Raw genomic sequence first — 17,372 nt, 5'->3', positions numbered from 1 at the left:
TTTCCAGGTATCTCTGTCCTTTGCCTTTTTTCTCCATTCGTTCCCTGATATATTTTTTATATCATCTATCCACCTTTTTTTAGGAATGGAATCAAATACTCAAAGAAAATGGCTCTACCACCGCCGTTTATGTGATGTAAAGTAAATGTAATAAAACGTTGAAATAATATTCTGTATTTTAATTAAAATACCCAATCCCTATCCGTTGAATCATTCCATTAGCGAATAAAACAAAGTCGCTTTCACTCTCCCTATGACCCTATGTATGTCTTTAAAACTAACGGAAAAACGCAACGGATTTTGATGCGTTTTTTTAATATATAGATTATTATAGAGTGATTCAAGAGGAAGGTTTTAAAATATAAATTATTAGGTTTTAGACAAAGCGAGCGAAGCCGCGGGCGGAAAGCTAGTTTATAAATATTATAGAATACAAGAGGCAAGAATTAAAGTTTATGGTGATTTAATTATTTAATTTTACTATCTCGTAGTAACCATAGTATATAGAGAAGTTATATGACCGCAGTATATAAGAAGAAGAGTTCTCTTTATACTAGAGGTATGTAGTAACCAAACTTCTCTATATTATGATGATATATTTTATTCAGCAGCCATTGTCAAGCAAGCAAAGCCAGGGCGGCAAGTTAGTTGTTACATAATAATTCTCTAACAATCGTTATTTCTCTCAAACAATTACATAATGTAACGATTGTATACTGATAAAGAATGTTTTATCTAAAAATCTTCATACTTAAGCAGTACGGTGGGTGCTTTGCAATTAATAATTCGTTTATCATTACAATATCAGCATGTCTGTTCGCTGTTTGTTCGTTTGTCTGCTTGTTTTGGTTATTGAAGTGAGTATAATGATAACCTACACAATTTTTTTATATCTGTCAAATTGTTAAATTGACAGCTAAAGATCAGTATAGAGCCGCCTTAAATCTGATAATTATTGAAAATCCATTTTACGTGGTTGGCGTAAGATAACAAGCCAGGCCAAGAATAAAAAAAGTCTTATATCTGTTTAAATCTTCCTGTATAATAATAACAGGCAGTATCATTCATCTTATTAATTTTGTAATATCAGAGTGTCCAAGTTACTCCTTATAAACTACCTTTAAAATTTCAGAACGCAACAGCACAATACAGAACAACGGAAATAAAGCCACAGAGTCTAAAACAAATACAGAATCAAAATGTTCGAGAACTTCGCTCAGTCGTCATGCCAGCTCCCAGAATGAAATTAGTGTCACAACGTCATCGTTACGTCATCAAAAAGGCGCCAAAAATGAAAAATAATCTACCAAATATATCAAAAAGACAATATTTGGCTGAGCTATTAAAACAATCAGCTTATAAAAATGTACACGAAGCGGCCAGTATTTGCAACAGAGAAAAAAAATCGCCAAACATTAAAAACTTTTTTGAGAAATCTCCTTTGAATCTGTTTAGCGATGCTGCCAGTGCAAATAATGGCGTGCTAAACTTTAAATATTTATAGTCTATTATAACTTATTATTTATTAAATTATTTATTGTTAATCTAATTTATTAAACTTATTTTGAATATATTAAACTTTTATTTCTTCCAAACTTAAGGAAAAATAAACAGTACCTACATGTTATGGAAAACATGAAATTGTAAATAGAATGCAGCCCGAAAGGATAAGTGAAAATAAAATTAACTTTTTTAATGACACCTATTTTTGAACGAATCAATAATTTTTATGTAATCTTTTTCACTACCAAAAGCTAATGGTAGAGTCAGTAAAGAAACAGTGTAAGTACTACCTAGTCCCAAGGCAAAATTTCATGCAATAACTCTATAGAACCCTATGTTAGTTTAAAATTGCGGATATTATGTAAATGTAGATAACTCACTCAATCTTATTACGGATAAAAATTAAATTCGAAAAATGTCAAAATATTTACTTCATGTTAATTCATTGTCCGTGTCGATTTTTTTTTTAATTAAACTTATAGGTGTTGCGGTTAAGACCGCAATGTAGGTAATTAAAATTTACGTCAAGTAAGTATAATAGATACACCAAAGATACACAATACGTGAAAAATTTCAATTAATAAAATGTAATGCTATCAATCCGCCAGGGGTATAATATAATAACACAGGAATTGTTTAGAATTATTAGTTTATTATTATTTATCAGATAATAAAAATTATACCTAGGAAGGTACCTATTTAATTTTGTATTGATGCGTAGGTAGATGTAGATTGCAGAGAAAAGAATTACAGAATATTATTATAGTAATTTTTTACAGCTGAAATAAGATTCATAAATCCAATTTAATTTTTCATCCAATTTAATTCATTTAAATCCAAATATAAGATTTATTTCTATATCTTTCGTAATCTAAAACAGAAAACAAATAATGAGCCATTTAGTTTATATAATTTTAAAGCAAGCTTCGAATCGACAGTTTAATCTTTTGTACTTGGCATAAAATATCTGAAAAGGGTATTTTTTTTATAAAAACGCTTGTTTCTCAAAAGTACGACGCAATCAAGTATTAAAGCTGAATAATGAATAAACAAAATTAAGAATCATTAATTCGATTGAGTTGACTTTGCAAAAAAAACTGTTATATTATGTATAATTAAAAAAGAACAAATTTTTACACACCCACCTATTTAGCCATTGATATAATTTAGTTTTTAACAGAGTAGGAGAATTTTCAGTGCTCGTCATTAGCTTTTCTATGACATTTCCCAAATACTTCTTAGTTCAATATTGCGAATTAGATATAAATATTTTTGAAGAATTTTTATCACCCTGCCTTGTGACGTCATTCGTACAAGCTTTCTAAATAGAGTCATAAATAACCAGAATATAATATGCTTCATTTATCTAAAAATAAGATACGGCCTAACCAGCCTTTAGATAGATCACGATTATAGATAATAATTACGTAAAAATTATGTATTTATATGTAATTTACATCATTGTTCAATAGTTTCCTATCATTTTACGCAACGCAATAATGTGTGTTCAAAAAATATTGTTTCTTACGCAAATTTTATTTGTACAGGTAATTACAATTGATAATAATTACATTAGATTGAAAGTGTCAAACTTAAATATAGCTTACTAGCTTTCCACCCGCGGCATCGCCCGCGCAGTCAAAGAAAAACCCGCATAGTTCCCGTTCCCGTGGGATTTCCGGGATAAAACCTATCCTTTGTCCTTTCTCGGGTATCAAAATATGTCTGTACCAAATTTCATGCAAATTGGTTCAGTAGTTAAGGCGTGATTGAGTAACAGACAGACAGACAGAGTTACTTTCGCATTTATAATATTAGTATGGATTATCACTATTTTTTAGTATAAGATTAGTTATTTCATCGTTGCCAAGCTTAGCAAATTATTAGATGAATCTTCACTAAAATGTTACTCAATTAAATACGCCTAAAAAGCTTAGATTTGTTTTCACAGAATACATAAATTATTATTATTTTTATTTAGGCAAGTAATAGTAAAAGTCCTCCTATGTATGTTACATAGTATCTACCTTCATTCAAGCGCTAGCCGAGTACAGAACTTTGAATTTCCTTGCATTTTCATATATTAACTATTGCCAGATAATCATGATAGATATTATAATATAATTTTTTTTTTATTTTCTTTCAGCAAATATTCTGCCAATCACCACCGTTTGGAATCAATATGGGCTGTCAAAATGCACCACCAATGCCATACCAATTTAGAAACCCTTTATATTATGCACAGAATACACCAGTGATGCCAATGCCATTTGGCATGCCATTTGGCATGCCATTAACTAACATGCCATTTTATAGAAGAAATATTCATGGCATGCCAAACATCTTCAATACGAACGTACGAGATCCCTACATTGCCAATACATTTGGACCTAACTCATTTAATCATTTTCACATGTTAACACTTAATAAACTTTTAGGAAATATTCCTTATAGTAATACAGGGTATATAGACGAGCGAACTAATTTACCAGGTTTTGCTTTTCCCTCAGTTATGAAGGTTTTAAGCAATCCGAATTTGCAAAGTACAGCTAATAATGAATGTAACGCTTGTGGCATGCCATGGAATATACCAAACAATGGCATTCCTGGCATATTTAATATGTTTAACAGGCAACATATTGGACCGTGCTTGTAAGGATACTGAATGACAAAGACAAAGCTGTGCTACATATTATGCAGTTAATCTTGTGTTTATTTAAACACTGAAATGAAGACAAACATTCAGGATACACGGCTTATGACCATTTGTGGATTGAAGATGTGTTATCAAATTGTAGTAAGCGAAATTGAATAGAAGATTCGTTTATGAACTAAAGTGTTGAGTGTTGCCAGTTTGTTTTATCTGTGTGTATATAAATTGTTATTGTTCAGTGTTGCTAATAGAGAAAAGTAATGGATGACTGAAGTGCCATTATAACAAAGTGCATCATGTTTTGCAGATTTTTGTGTTGTAAGACGGCGATTAGTGTATATGATTTTTATCACAGACTGTTAAACTAGTCACAGTGTGTTGTTAAATTATTTGTAAATAAATGAATTAATCTAGTGTTCTTTAATTTTTTACAGCATAGAATCATTTAATAATTATCTAAAAAAATGAAAGTGACCAAATCTGCATTTAATACGTAGATCGAATCGGTCTAGTTCGAAAAACGGAATAAAGAGACAAATAGATACATTAAATATAAAGTAGCTTTCCACCCGCGTCATCGCCCGCGCAGTCAAAGAAAAACCCGCGTAGTTCCCGTTCCCGTGGGATTTCTGGAATAAAACCTATCCTTTGTCCCGAGGTAAAAAGGAGCCTATGTCCTTTCTCGTGTATCAAAATATCTCTATACCAAACATGCAAATTGGTTCAGTAGTTAAGGCGTGATTAACAGACAGACAGAGTTACTTTCGCATTTTTATAAATGCGTAACTCTGTCTAATAATATTATTATTCTCATATTAATATATCTCATACTAATATTATTATTAGTATGGATTTATTGAATTCTTAACTAATATTAAATTAAAAACGTTTGTAACAAGAAAATGCTGCATCAAAACTAAACAGCTGTCCATAAACCACGTTTTGATGATTCAGCAAGGTCGATCACATGTAATTCATGTACGTTAATCATATTAAATTTATTAATTGTATCTGAGCGTAAAGGAATTTAAATTACTTTACTAATAGTTAAATTATTTAATGGGCATGTTCCGTTTCATTATAAACAAATCTATTTTAGGGTCACCCTTTTCCTTTTATAGATAATTGATTTTAACAAAACATCTTTGTTTTATTAAAATCAAATCTGACAAAAATTGGACAGGTCTACAATTTATTACATTCCTTCATCCATATCCTATCCTACTAATATTATAAATGCGAAAGTTTGTGAGGTGTTTGTTACTTTTTCACACAAATACTACTTAACCGATTACAATGAAATTTAGCATGTGTGCTAAATTTCATAGAGGATAACTTGGATTAACATATAGAATAGGGTTTATCCCGGATATCTCACGGGAACGGTAAAATGCGGTTAATATTCCTTACAATTTCTCCAACTACGCCTTCAATTATAGACTAACAAATTAAAACACGTTTTCGCTTTCAATAATTTATTGTAATCTACAAAATTCATCAGTACTATTTACATTTTAACTAAAATACTGATTAGCGCATTTATTCACGACATCTATTACCTGATTGCCAATAGACTCAGACACGACAGCGGTGCCAGAGGATGGCACGTTGCCATCTACAGATATCATGCCATAAACTGGGAAACAGCCACTGACTTTAATCGTGCCACCGATTGGCAAATCGCCAACCATGTTAATATCACCGTATTGTAAGCTTGGCACGAGTTCTGATATAACCGGAGACACTTGGATATTGCTTATAGCAGGGTTTGGCACGCCAGACGCAGCGCTTGCCAGTACGTTGTTGTTTATGGCATTGGCGTTTAATCCGCTTGGCATTATGGAATTATTGATGCCATTGTTTGATAATATGTTTGTTTCACTAAATGTGTTTGTGAAAGGGGTTTGTGAGATCGATGCTGCATTGTTTAGATTCGACAAATAGGCATTTCCTGGTGTTGGCAAGCTGAATGCAGTCTGAAAATTAAATAAAAAAATAAGTAGTTGATGTGAATTGTTGGAAGAGTTACGAGCATTATAAATCAACGTCATTTCTAGTACTATGCTAATTTTGATAGTTTTACTATAGATGGAGACAGATTATATTATTTTTGTCTTATAAAAAGAAACGTAACTTGAACATTGAAGGGGAATTTTTCTCTTAATTGCATTATAGGATATCTTAAAGATTAAAATTTGATTAAAAATAAAATAATCTACTTACTCTCAACATTAAGGCCTGAATACACAAAAATACAAAACGATTCATCTTTAACGGTTTATTTAAAAGTGATATGATAATATATTTGCTATTTTATATTATAGTGAATATTATCTACATATCGACAGTTTTGTAATAAAGTTATCGTATGTATGAAGTCATTTTAAATTGCATTTATTTTGTTGCAATCTGTTATCTACGATTTTTTTGACCTTTTAAAATGTGACTAAAAGATTACGAAAGTTTTTAGAATATTTACTTTTGCTCTAAATGGTTAGTTTTGTGTGTGATTATAATTTTTCTTTTCTTTCTTCCTAATGAATGCTCTTTATTTATAAATTATAAATGAAAACTTCTTTAGATGCGTTGAGAGTAAAATTTTAGGGTCGCGTCATTAAAATGCCGTCACGTCATGGAGTAAGGCGACGATTTTGGTATCTTTGAATCTTGTCAAAGAAATTTCACTTCTGACACGTCTGCTTGGCTCACACGCTCTTTTTATATCTCTTACTTACAGCATAGTATACTTAGTGTATAATATTATATTCTATGCTTATTACTAGTATAACATGGTACAGATAACATAATTCTATTGTATACTAGCTTTCCACCCGCGGCATCGTCCGCGCAGTCAATGAAAAACCCGCATAGTTCCCCTTCCCGTGGGATTTCCGGGATAAAACCTATCCTATTTCCCGGGGTAAAAAGTAGCCTATGTCCTTTCTCGGGTATCAAAATATCTCTAGACTCTATACCAAATTTCATGCAAATTGGTTCAGTAGTTAAGGTGTGATTGAGTAACAGACAGACAGACAGAGTTAATTTCGCATTTATAATATTAAGTATGGACTAGCTTATTCATATGAAGTCAAGTCAAGAGTCAAGTTCAAAAATAATTATTATTTTTGACAGATACATAGGTATAGAGGTAGTTATATCAATATGTGTAGTAATTTAAGGAATTCCAGTGAATATTAGAAATTGTTATGGGCGTTTGTATTGTTTATTTTATACATACTTGGAATTGATTGAAACGTGTTCTCTATAATACATACTTTATAAATTGCACAAATTACAAAATGTTCTCTGAAATCTGCCTTTATCCAGTAGCTGGAAAATAATAATTAATGTTCTACTGAGTTACAAAATTAAAAATATCTATCTAGTAGATAATATTTCGATAAAATTATAGAAAAACACATAGCAATGTCACAGATATTATGAATAATATTTTTGTTTAACGGGAATATTTTTTTAGGTTTGAAGAAATATTATTTAATTAACTTCTAAAACTAAGTAACTAATTACATAATATACTTAAGTATTATCTAAATAATTTATTTTCATCACATCGGAGGCATTTTATAAGAGTACTAGGATATGAATTAAAAAACTTATCAACATACAATCTCAAAAATGTTTTTACTGACAAATGATAAGATATAAAATAAATATTACCAAACAGTAACAAAACATTACAAACATACAATTGTTAATTATGTCACAGCTATAACAATGAATTTTGCAACCAATATGTATTTAAGTATCAGCAAATTTAATTAATGTCATATTTTTATTTCATTCTAAACAAAAACACATAAAAATGTTCAAAATTGTAACATTTTGCGTTCTTGCAATTTCCATCCAGGTACAATTAACATATTATTAAAAACATAAACATATTTACCTACAAATTAATTTATTTTGAAGATAATTAACGATTTTTTAAACATTTAGGTTTTATATTTTCAAAATATTTAGGTCACTATACCGTTTGTATTAATCATAATAGAATCTCTATTAAAAACGTAAAACATTTTTCACGATCCATTTTATTGCTTCTATAGTACCTACATAATATTATACTATATCCATACATAGATCTATTAATAAAACAACATCTTTTAAACTAATTATCCATTTTATTTTCCAGAGCATTAGTTGCCAGTGTTTACGCAATGTAAATGCAGGCATTATGGGTGCTGCCGTTGAACCACTTATGTATGGCAACTCCATAGCATATGGTGCAGAATATGCCAATCCCTGGGTCGAATCAGGATACGGTTTGAATCTGGCAACCCTTGCAGCGTCTAACAAATGTGGCTTCACTGTTACTAGCAGTTCGCCAATCGCACCAAACGGTGTGTCAATCTTGTCAGAGAATATGGTGATTGAAGGACCTTTGGCTGTCAATGGTCAATTGCCATTCCTGGGCACTCTCGGTCTTGAGGGTACGCTTCCCGCTGCTGGTATGGGTGTCGTTTCCTACGGTTGTGGTAATGGCAACGTTGGCATTACTAACGAAGCAATGCCAGGCAGCGGTTATGCTCTGGCAGGACCGTATGGCATGGGACCCGGTGTTGGTCTGGGATCCGCTGTTGGCTTGGGACCCGCTGCTGGCATCGGACCCATTGGCATTGGTCTCAATGGCATGTACGGAGGCTGTGGATGTCAAAACGTTTATTAGTTTAAGTGTTTATTGTTGAATATTGAATAATTCTACTTGAAGTGTATAATAATTTATAAATAAAGTGAAACACTTCTTACTTTGGATATTTTATTACCTTTCATTGATTCAGAAAATTGATAACAGAAAGATAGAGATATAGATTTCTTTTAATTTATTTTAACAAATAGCCAAAAAGTTTTAATTGTTATTATATTCGTTATTAAATTTGTTCAAGTGTCAAAAATAACTTCATTTTAAAGTTTTTAAACTTATTGGAATTAATATCTGTGTGTTCCTATGAATTATTTTCCATAATATTAATTGATGGTTTTTATTATGAATACTTATATGTATATATTCTTTCTCTTCTTCTCATAATATAGGACAATTAATTATATCATAATTATTTATATTATGTAGGTATCTCACAGTTTAACGATTATCCTATGAATGCTTATTATACAGATAAGCAAACAGTTTTACTTTTAACCATATTATATAAATTTGAAAAGTCTATTAATTTCATTTTAATAGATTTTATCAAAATAACGGTATCAAGTAAGAAATACGCAGTACAGGTACTACTAAAAACCTACTAGACTGATAACTATAAAAGTATTCTTATTGATGTAGTAGATGTATAATATACCTAACTTTGTCAAGAAATCGACTCTACATTTTATAAGAAATCAGGCAAAACCAGGACAAGAATTTATATAAAATGTTGATTTTTTTACATTGTATAGGTAATTTAGTTACATAATCTGCATTAATTTTACACTACATTCACAGACGATTATTTAAACAACATTTTATAAATGCCAACTTTTTTCTAATAATTTAGGTAAGTCACATGGCTGAAACCATGAAATTATAAGATAACGAAGTAACTAACAGCATATATTTGGAAATTAAAGATTTTTAACGTCTTTTATTCGCGACGTATCAAACTCAAGAATAGCATATTTAAATACAAATAGCTTAGCTTAATTTTTATTGAATGTTATGTTTAAAAGAGCAACAGTTTTCTATCATTATTGACCTATTTGATAAATAACATTTTCTTTAGTTCAAGAAGAGAGTGTGGTAATTTGCCACGTCATTCTCACAGTTAAAGTTATTTAGCAATTTCATGACAATTTTTCAATATTTTCGTGTATGTTTCTTGCAAAAGCATTTAACTACCTACTTATTGTATCTATATTTTAAATTATCAGTAAAATACTACAATAACACGAAGAAAGAAAATGAAAAATATATTATATTGTAAAACACTTTATTACTTAACAATCAACAATTTTATAATACCTAATATACGGGTAATCCATTACAGCCTAGACTGGGTGCTAATCCTAAAGCTGGATTTCCGTAACCACTCGCATATGCAGCATTGGCAAGTGCTGCAGAGTTGGCAAGCGCTGCGTTGCCAACCAAAGGTTCGTTGACACCTTCGCTTACCATGCCAACGTTGCCATTCCCACAACCGTAAGCGACTGCTCCAGCTCCTAGAGCTGCTAAAGGACCTTCTACAGATACTACACCGAGGAATGGTAGTTGTCCCGATACAGATAACGGTCCTTCGACTGCCATGTTATCTGACTGTACAGAAACGCCAGTAGGTGAGATGGGAGATGACGTCATAACTCGTAAGCCACCGCCTCGTGATGCAGCTAAATCGGCGAGCGACAAACCATATGTGATTCCGGGAATGCCAGTGACGATTGGCAGTTCAGATTCACAAGGACTGGCAGGAGCATATGCCAAGGAGTTTGCATAGGAATTTTGGTACATTCCTGGATATCCGTAGCCAGCGTATGGCCCGTAGGCATTTAAGGCAGCGGCTTCTGCAGCTGCGGCGTTGGCAACCGCGCTATTGCATGCAATGGGGTTGCCAAGGCCGGCAATATTGTACACACTACCTATGCTTTGACCGGCGATCGTCTGGAAATAATGAAGCATTCATATTAAATTTTGTTATAAGGTTTTAATAAGATTGCGTATTTCATTTAATTACAACGTTACATTCAAAAATTGTGATATTTGCAAATATTTTCATCATTTCCATGTGTCTATTTTAGCGTACCTAACAAAAACTTTCTTAAAATTATTATTGTTTGTCAAAATATAATATTATAGGTACCTACCTGAATTAACATCGCCGAAGCGAAAACGAATAGTCCCCTTAGCAACATTTTAAAATGAAAATTTCACGAAGAATGCCTCGTGTAATCAAATTCACCCTTATATATAGTTTACCAATTTTGTTTAATTACCAATCCAAATACCAATAAGAAATTTTGCAATTGTTATCATTTTTTACAAAAGACTATCGTCTAATATTACGTATATTTTTACATCATCTGTTTCGTAAAATAATTATTTGTTTGAACGTATTTTATTATTAAGGGTCTTTGAATTTAGTTTACGATTTTTAAAACTGCTGCAAAAAACTTTTCCTTGCCTTCTATGTACATAACACAGTTTAACATACGCTTGATATTAAATCACATAGTTCTATAAATAAAATATAATAAAACTATATCACCTAACTTTTTCGTGTCTATCGTTTTTTCTATTGTTTTATTTGCAAGTATTATAGATTTCATAATTTATAGAAAACCTAGGTTTATTCTCTACACATACCAATGTTATGTAACTTAACTTTCAGTCTTTACGGTGCATTAACATCAAACGAACGAATGCTTTAATGTTTAAACAGGCGTAGAGCATTCGTTCCTTGTTCTTAGTGCGTTCGAAAAGAATCTATGTAATGTTCTAATACTGAAAAACACTGAATACCAGTTTTGGTTTACACTAAAAGATCAAGAAAGAATGCTCTTGCTCTAGCTCTATGTTCGTTTGATATAAATGCACCGTTACTATAAAAACTAAAGTTTGTAAGAATTATGTAAACGAAACTCTTTTATACGAAAAACAACTGAAAGGATTTTTATGGTATTTGGAAATACAGATTATGTTCCGGAATAAAACAAAAGCTACAGAATTACGTCTTGATTACGAATTCATGGAGCAAAACTATTTAGTATAACTATATTTTTAACTCTTTATTCCAAGCTTTGTCTAATCAATCAAAATATTTTTATTTTGTACCACTCTTATTTTGTATAAGAAAACATATACATACGCATAGTCGTTAGTAGCTAATGTGAATGTCGATGACTATATGAGCTCTAAATTTAACTTATTATGTTATAGATAACAACGTCCTTATTTTTCAGCACGCACTTTTCCAAGGAAATTCACATCGTATCAGTCATTGGAGTTACAAGTCTTATATTTAATAACGTTGCAACTGTAAACACTGGATCGAGTCCTGGAAAAGATTCTAGTTCAGTTCTAGGTAATTCTGGAACTGCCAGATCGATTCTTAATGTTGACTGAGCTTCGAGTCTTGCCCTAGGGGAAGCCTTAAATCTGTGTTGCCTCTAGTGACGAAAAGTTTTATGTAGTTAATGATGTGTTAAATCTATACTTATATCTACTTTATATAATTTAAGACGGACCTCAACCGCCGGTGCAGCCTGAAAATTAGCGCTGTTTTTGTGCAGCATTTTGCTGAGGCTGTATCCGTTTGCTAATCTTAAGATAAATTTTGTTATGTTGTTGGCTGTGTTTTTTGCAATAAATTTATTTTCTTTCTTTTCTTTTCTTTCTATAATATTATAAAGCTGAAGAGTTTGTTTGAACGCGCTAATCTCAGGAACTACTTGTCCGATTTGAAAAATTCGTTCGGTGATAGCCCATTCATCGAGGAAGGCTATCATCACACTAAGAACAACAGAAGCGGAGCCATGCGGGTGAAACCGCGGAGCGCAGCTAGTTACAACATAAAATACACAAATTCTAAATGAATAAAATTTCTGGATATTATGTAACATTAGGTTTCTAACTCTTCGTTATATTACTAAACTCTTCTTTTTCTGTACAATTTTTCGTAGGTATGCGGTATGCCGTATAACTGTACAAGTATTTTTGCGTGTTATGCGTATACCGTATACGATGATGTTTATATAATTCTGAATAAAGTTTGTGTGCATGTGCATTAAAAATAATTTATCGTTTAAAAATTGGAAACAAATATTACATTTTTATGTATTTCTATTTCTATTTTAATGTAAATGAATGAAATATCGCAAGAAAGGCGAATTATGTTGTGTCATTCAAGATACTTATATAAAGTGTACATACAAAACCTAGGCAATGTATAGAATATCGAGGGCGTTCAGGCGTTGTATGAAATATGATGATTAATATTTTCCAAAATTCCATTACATACTTTACCTAGGTAATTGCAATGCCAAGTGATTGTATAGAGAACCTGTTGTTTCACAGGCAATGTGTAAAATAAATAGATGTTCTATATTTATCAGAGTTAATCGACCTACCTATAAAATAAAGAGTAAATTAACATGTTCTTTGAATAAAGTTTATTAATGTTAACAATTCGGCTACACCGAAGTTGGAGTGCAGTGAAGTTGGAAGGCAGGGTAACAACAAACAAGCAACTAAGCCAACCGGTCAGTCGAATAGAATATAGAGCATCTATTTATTATAGTGTTTCACCTATCTGATAACCAGATGAGACTATTTTTAATGAAATACAATTTACTAGCTTTCCGCCCGCAGCTTCGCACTCGCTTTCAAAGGTAAACCCGAATAGTTCCCGTTCTGGTGAGATAAACTCTATCCTATGTGTTAATCCAACTTACCCTCTATATGTGTTCTAAATTTCATTGTGTGAAAGAGTAATAAACATACATACACATACATTCACCCTCACAAACTTTCGTATTTATAATATTAGTAGGATAGTAGGATGAACAAATATGCATGTGATGACTTGCCTATTAAAAAATGCGTTTATACGAGTTAATTTTGTACCAAGCTCAATCCTATGAACTACATATATTAATTACAAAGTGGTTATACAAATTTATAATTGCATGATATTAAATTATCGTGAGCTGTTGCTATATTATGTAGATTAGTAATATACTCATTTGGGAAGAATTTATCGAAAATATAGAGTCATTTTATACAATGTATTTTTTAATTAATCTCAATTTAGGGCTGATTTTTCAATCCTTGGTTAAAACTTATTCGTCGAATAATGTATAAAACTACCATTTTTAAAACGTATTCTAATTGCCCGTATTTGACAGTTTACGTGACGTTTTAATATTATCGTTTAATACTTTATTGGACGGATAAGTTTTATCCAAGCATTGAAAAATCGGCCCTTACAATATTGATTTCTAAATTCGATATGCGAACTGCTAAGATTACTTAATATTTAACAATAAGTTTTACTATAAACATGCATACGATTAAATTCAAATATCAACAGGGATTGCAATCAAACCACGATATAACCATTCAAAACATTTATTTTGTGTGATTGTGGTACTTCCTAGATTCTGCATCCGCATCCACGGGTGATGCCATTAATGCCATTGATGCCATTAATGCCATTGATGCCATTAAAGCCATTGATGCCATAAGCGGAGGAGAGCGCGGCACCGGCCAGAGGACCGGCGAAGGGAGCGCCGTAAGCACCGTAGGCACTACCGTAAGCACCAGCTCCATAAGGACCGTTCAAGTCCTCGTTCAAGATGCCAACATTGCCGTTTCCACAGCTGTAAGCAACGCCACCAGCACCAGCGGTTGGCAGAGCGCCTTCCAAGCCAACGGTACCCAGGAATGGGATCTCACCAGCGACAGCGAGGGGACCTTCGAACGCGTTCTCAGAGAGGAGGGAGACACCGTTTGGCGCGATGGGGGAGGAGCTTGTCACGGCAAGACCACCACCGTTGGACGCGGCCATGCTTGCGGGGGCGAATCCTCCAAGTCCGTATCTGGCTTCAGCAAGGGCAGCGTTTTCCCATTCAGCAGCGCGCATGCGGGCACCAGCGGCTCCCCATTCACCACATGGCAGGCTCATCTCTGCCCAGTTCCAGCCTTCGCATCCTGGCCAGCCATAGCCCTCTGGGTACGCGTTGAAGGATCCAACGCATTGGCTAGAAATAGCCTGTAATTAAAAGATATTTATTAATAGACGACAAACAATCAAATCCTGTCCTATATTATTTCTTTATTTCAGTTGTCTACAGAGCATGACGAAAAACAATTTTCCTATTTCTGTACTACTTTTTCATTTATTATTTTGACATAAACTCATATTTTTGCATACTTATGAGTTATTAATACTTGCTATGATAGGAAAGTTTCAGGTAGAAAATAAATTATGGTAATTAAAAAGAAATGTTAATGTAACTATTGAATACAATTGAATTGTTTTATATTGATGACTTTATTAGGTCACTGTACGTTTATTATTATCGATTTCTTATCTCGTTACCATAGTGACAACATTTTTAATCGTTCTGAAGTTTAATTTGAGTTTTAGAATAAAATTAACTATTGACATTATAATAGGTATAATTAAACAAGGTTTTAAGTTCCAAGTAAAGGATTTTGCGGTATGAGATTCCAGGGGATTTTTAGGGCTCTTTACTTTTAGAATATTTACTGGAGAATTGAAATTTAAAGAAACCTCACCTGGATGAGCAACGCCTGAGCGCAGAATAAGGCAATTTTGAATGACATATTGTTGTTTATTCGACTGAAAAGTGAATGATTTTCGAATGAAAAACATTACCTTATATACTACAAATTACTTAATTCAATGGTGTAATGTTTAGATAGTTTGTTTTAAATTTAAAAACGTAAATATTTAACATTGTTATGTAACTTATTGATAAAGTTCATTAGGACATTTAGGTATATAATGTGTTATAGTTTTTAAAACATCCATTGAGTTCACAGATCGTATTCAAACATGTCTCCTCTTTCCTTCATTTTCCTTTGCATCCAAGCTTGCTTGGTCCAGGTAATTAAAAAAAACTATAACTTTAACTTTAAAAACTTTTGGAGATAACTGTCACATTCTTATAGCGCATAAAATGAGCATTTAATTTTTTTTTATAACCGTATCGATTTCCCAAAATATTTATATTTCTTTAATTTTTTCTATCCGTGATATTAACGATAATTCATGATATAAAATCGCTATTTCGATACAAAATTACATTGAAGTCATCTCAGCAATTTAATTGCTAGAACGTGACAATACGCTTCTTTTTCGATATTATTATTAATATAGAGTCGTGCATTTTTCAAATCTTAGATAAGAAACTCAGTCATTGTTAAATGGGTAACCTATATGATATTAATTCATTGCACTTTTTTATTATTTTTATCTTCAAAAAGACCCACGTCTAGCGTCATTATATTAAGAAATGTGTTAAAACGATAAGATACTTACAGCGATTATTTACCTAACTTCATATTAATCGTAATTTGGTTTTTCCAGAATGCATTGGCAAGCTGCAGCGGTCTTGGCTACGGCATTGGCCCTGGCCCCTACCTCCCACCCAGCCCTTGCTCCGGCCCACTTGTAGAAGGCCCATACGGACCTTACGCCGGATCCCTTGCTGGTCCCTTCGCTGGCCCGTACGGTCCCCTCGCCGGTCCCCTCGCTGGCCCCTTCGCCGGTCCCTTCGGAGAGCTCGCTGGAGCGTACGGCGGTGAAGGCATCGGTGACGTCACTGTGTTGGGAGAGATGCCAGTAGCTGGTACCACTCTGGTCACTGGTCAAGTGCCGATCCTCGGTGCTGTGCGCTTTGCGGGAGATCTGCCAGCTGGTGGTGTGGTCTCCATCGCTGGTAGCTGCGGCTGTGGATGCGGTAGCCAATTCGTTTACTAGATGGTTTAATAAAAACTGTTGATTACATTGACACATTTGTTTTGATTACCAATCCTTTTAGTATTATGAAGTATGTTAAGATTCCAGAACTAAGACACATACTGATGTATTTCACACATAAATTACAAAAAAAAAACTTAATTTATAAGACAATCCACATATTATTCATTAAAATCTTTCTCGCATGATAAAAAGAAACATGTTCCATACAATATTCTATAGGCAAGTAATTCTTACTTGATAAGTTACTTCAATTATGTTCGAAAGAAAAGAATATAACTGTACTAGAAAGCTTTTTAAAATCCTCCCGTGTGTAAAGGTTATATTATCAATAATTTAATATACATAACATTAAATTAATTCCAAATATAAAAAAAAGTTGTGAAGAATTAAAATATAAACCGCCTACACTTTAACGTGAGCAACAATGACAGCTTGTGTATTGCTGCATCTAAACAAGTGAAAATGGAATGAAAACGGAATGAAAATGAAATGAAAATGAAATGGAAATAAAATTACAATAGATTATTTTTCCGACCCAAATATCGACCAATAGAATTGCACCATTCGACGTCACGTAGTACAACCTACATGGTATTATACTGATAATTTTTTGAAAATTTTCTCTGGTCGTTGACGTCAAACTGACAGGTTGAATTCAATTGTGAAATTATTGGCCGATATTTGGGACGGAAAAATAATCCCCCGAATACCACACGAGCTTCAAAATTATCTGGCATTTCCCTCAAGGTTCCATGCAA

At 32.6% G+C, this 17,372-nt stretch overlaps 4 protein-coding genes across 4 annotated transcripts; 2 read left to right on the top strand and 2 right to left on the bottom strand.

Annotated features, from left to right (window-relative positions):
- The first annotated feature begins 8,297 nt into the window (after positions 1–8,297).
- LOC123704210 (chorion class B protein M3A5-like) lies at positions 8,298–8,904 on the top strand. Its single transcript, XM_045652525.1, has one exon. It carries the CDS (start codon positions 8,352–8,354, stop codon positions 8,841–8,843), a length of 492 nt encoding a protein of 163 aa, XP_045508481.1. The 5' UTR covers positions 8,298–8,351; the 3' UTR covers positions 8,844–8,904.
- Positions 8,905–10,089: 1,185 nt separating this feature from the next.
- LOC123704202 (chorion class CB protein M5H4-like) lies at positions 10,090–11,029 on the bottom strand. Its single transcript, XM_045652513.1, has 2 exons — positions 10,970–11,029; positions 10,090–10,766 (listed from the first exon to the last, which is right to left on the bottom strand). Exons 1-2 carry the CDS (start codon positions 11,015–11,017, stop codon positions 10,134–10,136), a joined length of 681 nt encoding a protein of 226 aa, XP_045508469.1. The 5' UTR covers positions 11,018–11,029; the 3' UTR covers positions 10,090–10,133.
- Positions 11,030–14,215: 3,186 nt separating this feature from the next.
- Positions 14,216–15,486, bottom strand: LOC123704203 (chorion class B protein M2807-like). Its single transcript, XM_045652514.1, has 2 exons — positions 15,405–15,486; positions 14,216–14,874 (listed from the first exon to the last, which is right to left on the bottom strand). Exons 1-2 carry the CDS (start codon positions 15,450–15,452, stop codon positions 14,257–14,259), a joined length of 666 nt encoding a protein of 221 aa, XP_045508470.1. The 5' UTR covers positions 15,453–15,486; the 3' UTR covers positions 14,216–14,256.
- A 166-nt stretch (positions 15,487–15,652) lies between these two features.
- On the top strand, positions 15,653–16,642 carry LOC123704213 (chorion class CA protein ERA.1-like). Its single transcript, XM_045652529.1, has 2 exons — positions 15,653–15,735; positions 16,219–16,642. The coding sequence occupies exons 1-2, from the start codon at positions 15,685–15,687 to the stop codon at positions 16,609–16,611; spliced, it is 444 nt and encodes a 147-aa protein (XP_045508485.1). The 5' UTR covers positions 15,653–15,684; the 3' UTR covers positions 16,612–16,642.
- Positions 16,643–17,372: the final 730 nt, after the last annotated feature.

This window comes from Colias croceus, chromosome 28 (genome assembly GCF_905220415.1).
Source record: "Colias croceus chromosome 28, ilColCroc2.1".
Taxonomy (NCBI): domain Eukaryota; kingdom Metazoa; phylum Arthropoda; class Insecta; order Lepidoptera; family Pieridae; genus Colias; species Colias croceus.
The sequence above is the reverse complement of the archived record's forward strand: the minus strand, read 5'-3'. Positions and strand labels throughout refer to the sequence as shown.

Excerpts from the sequence above, each read along its gene's own strand:
- LOC123704213 (XM_045652529.1), top strand. The coding sequence starts at position 15,685 with ATGTCTCCTCTTTCCTTCATTTTCCTTTGCATCCAAGCTTGCTTGGTC. Across the intron at positions 15,736-16,218 it reads TCCAAGCTTGCTTGGTCCAG|AATGCATTGGCAAGCTGCAG; the intron begins GTAATTAAAAAA and ends TGGTTTTTCCAG.
- LOC123704202 (XM_045652513.1), bottom strand. The coding sequence starts at position 11,017 with ATGTTGCTAAGGGGACTATTCGTTTTCGCTTCGGCGATGTTAATTCAG. Across the intron at positions 10,767-10,969 it reads CTTCGGCGATGTTAATTCAG|ACGATCGCCGGTCAAAGCAT; the intron begins GTAGGTACCTAT and ends CATTATTTCCAG.
- LOC123704210 (XM_045652525.1), top strand. The coding sequence starts at position 8,352 with ATGGGTGCTGCCGTTGAACCACTTATGTATGGCAACTCCATAGCATAT.
- LOC123704203 (XM_045652514.1), bottom strand. The coding sequence starts at position 15,452 with ATGTCATTCAAAATTGCCTTATTCTGCGCTCAGGCGTTGCTCATCCAG. Across the intron at positions 14,875-15,404 it reads CTCAGGCGTTGCTCATCCAG|GCTATTTCTAGCCAATGCGT; the intron begins GTGAGGTTTCTT and ends TTTTAATTACAG.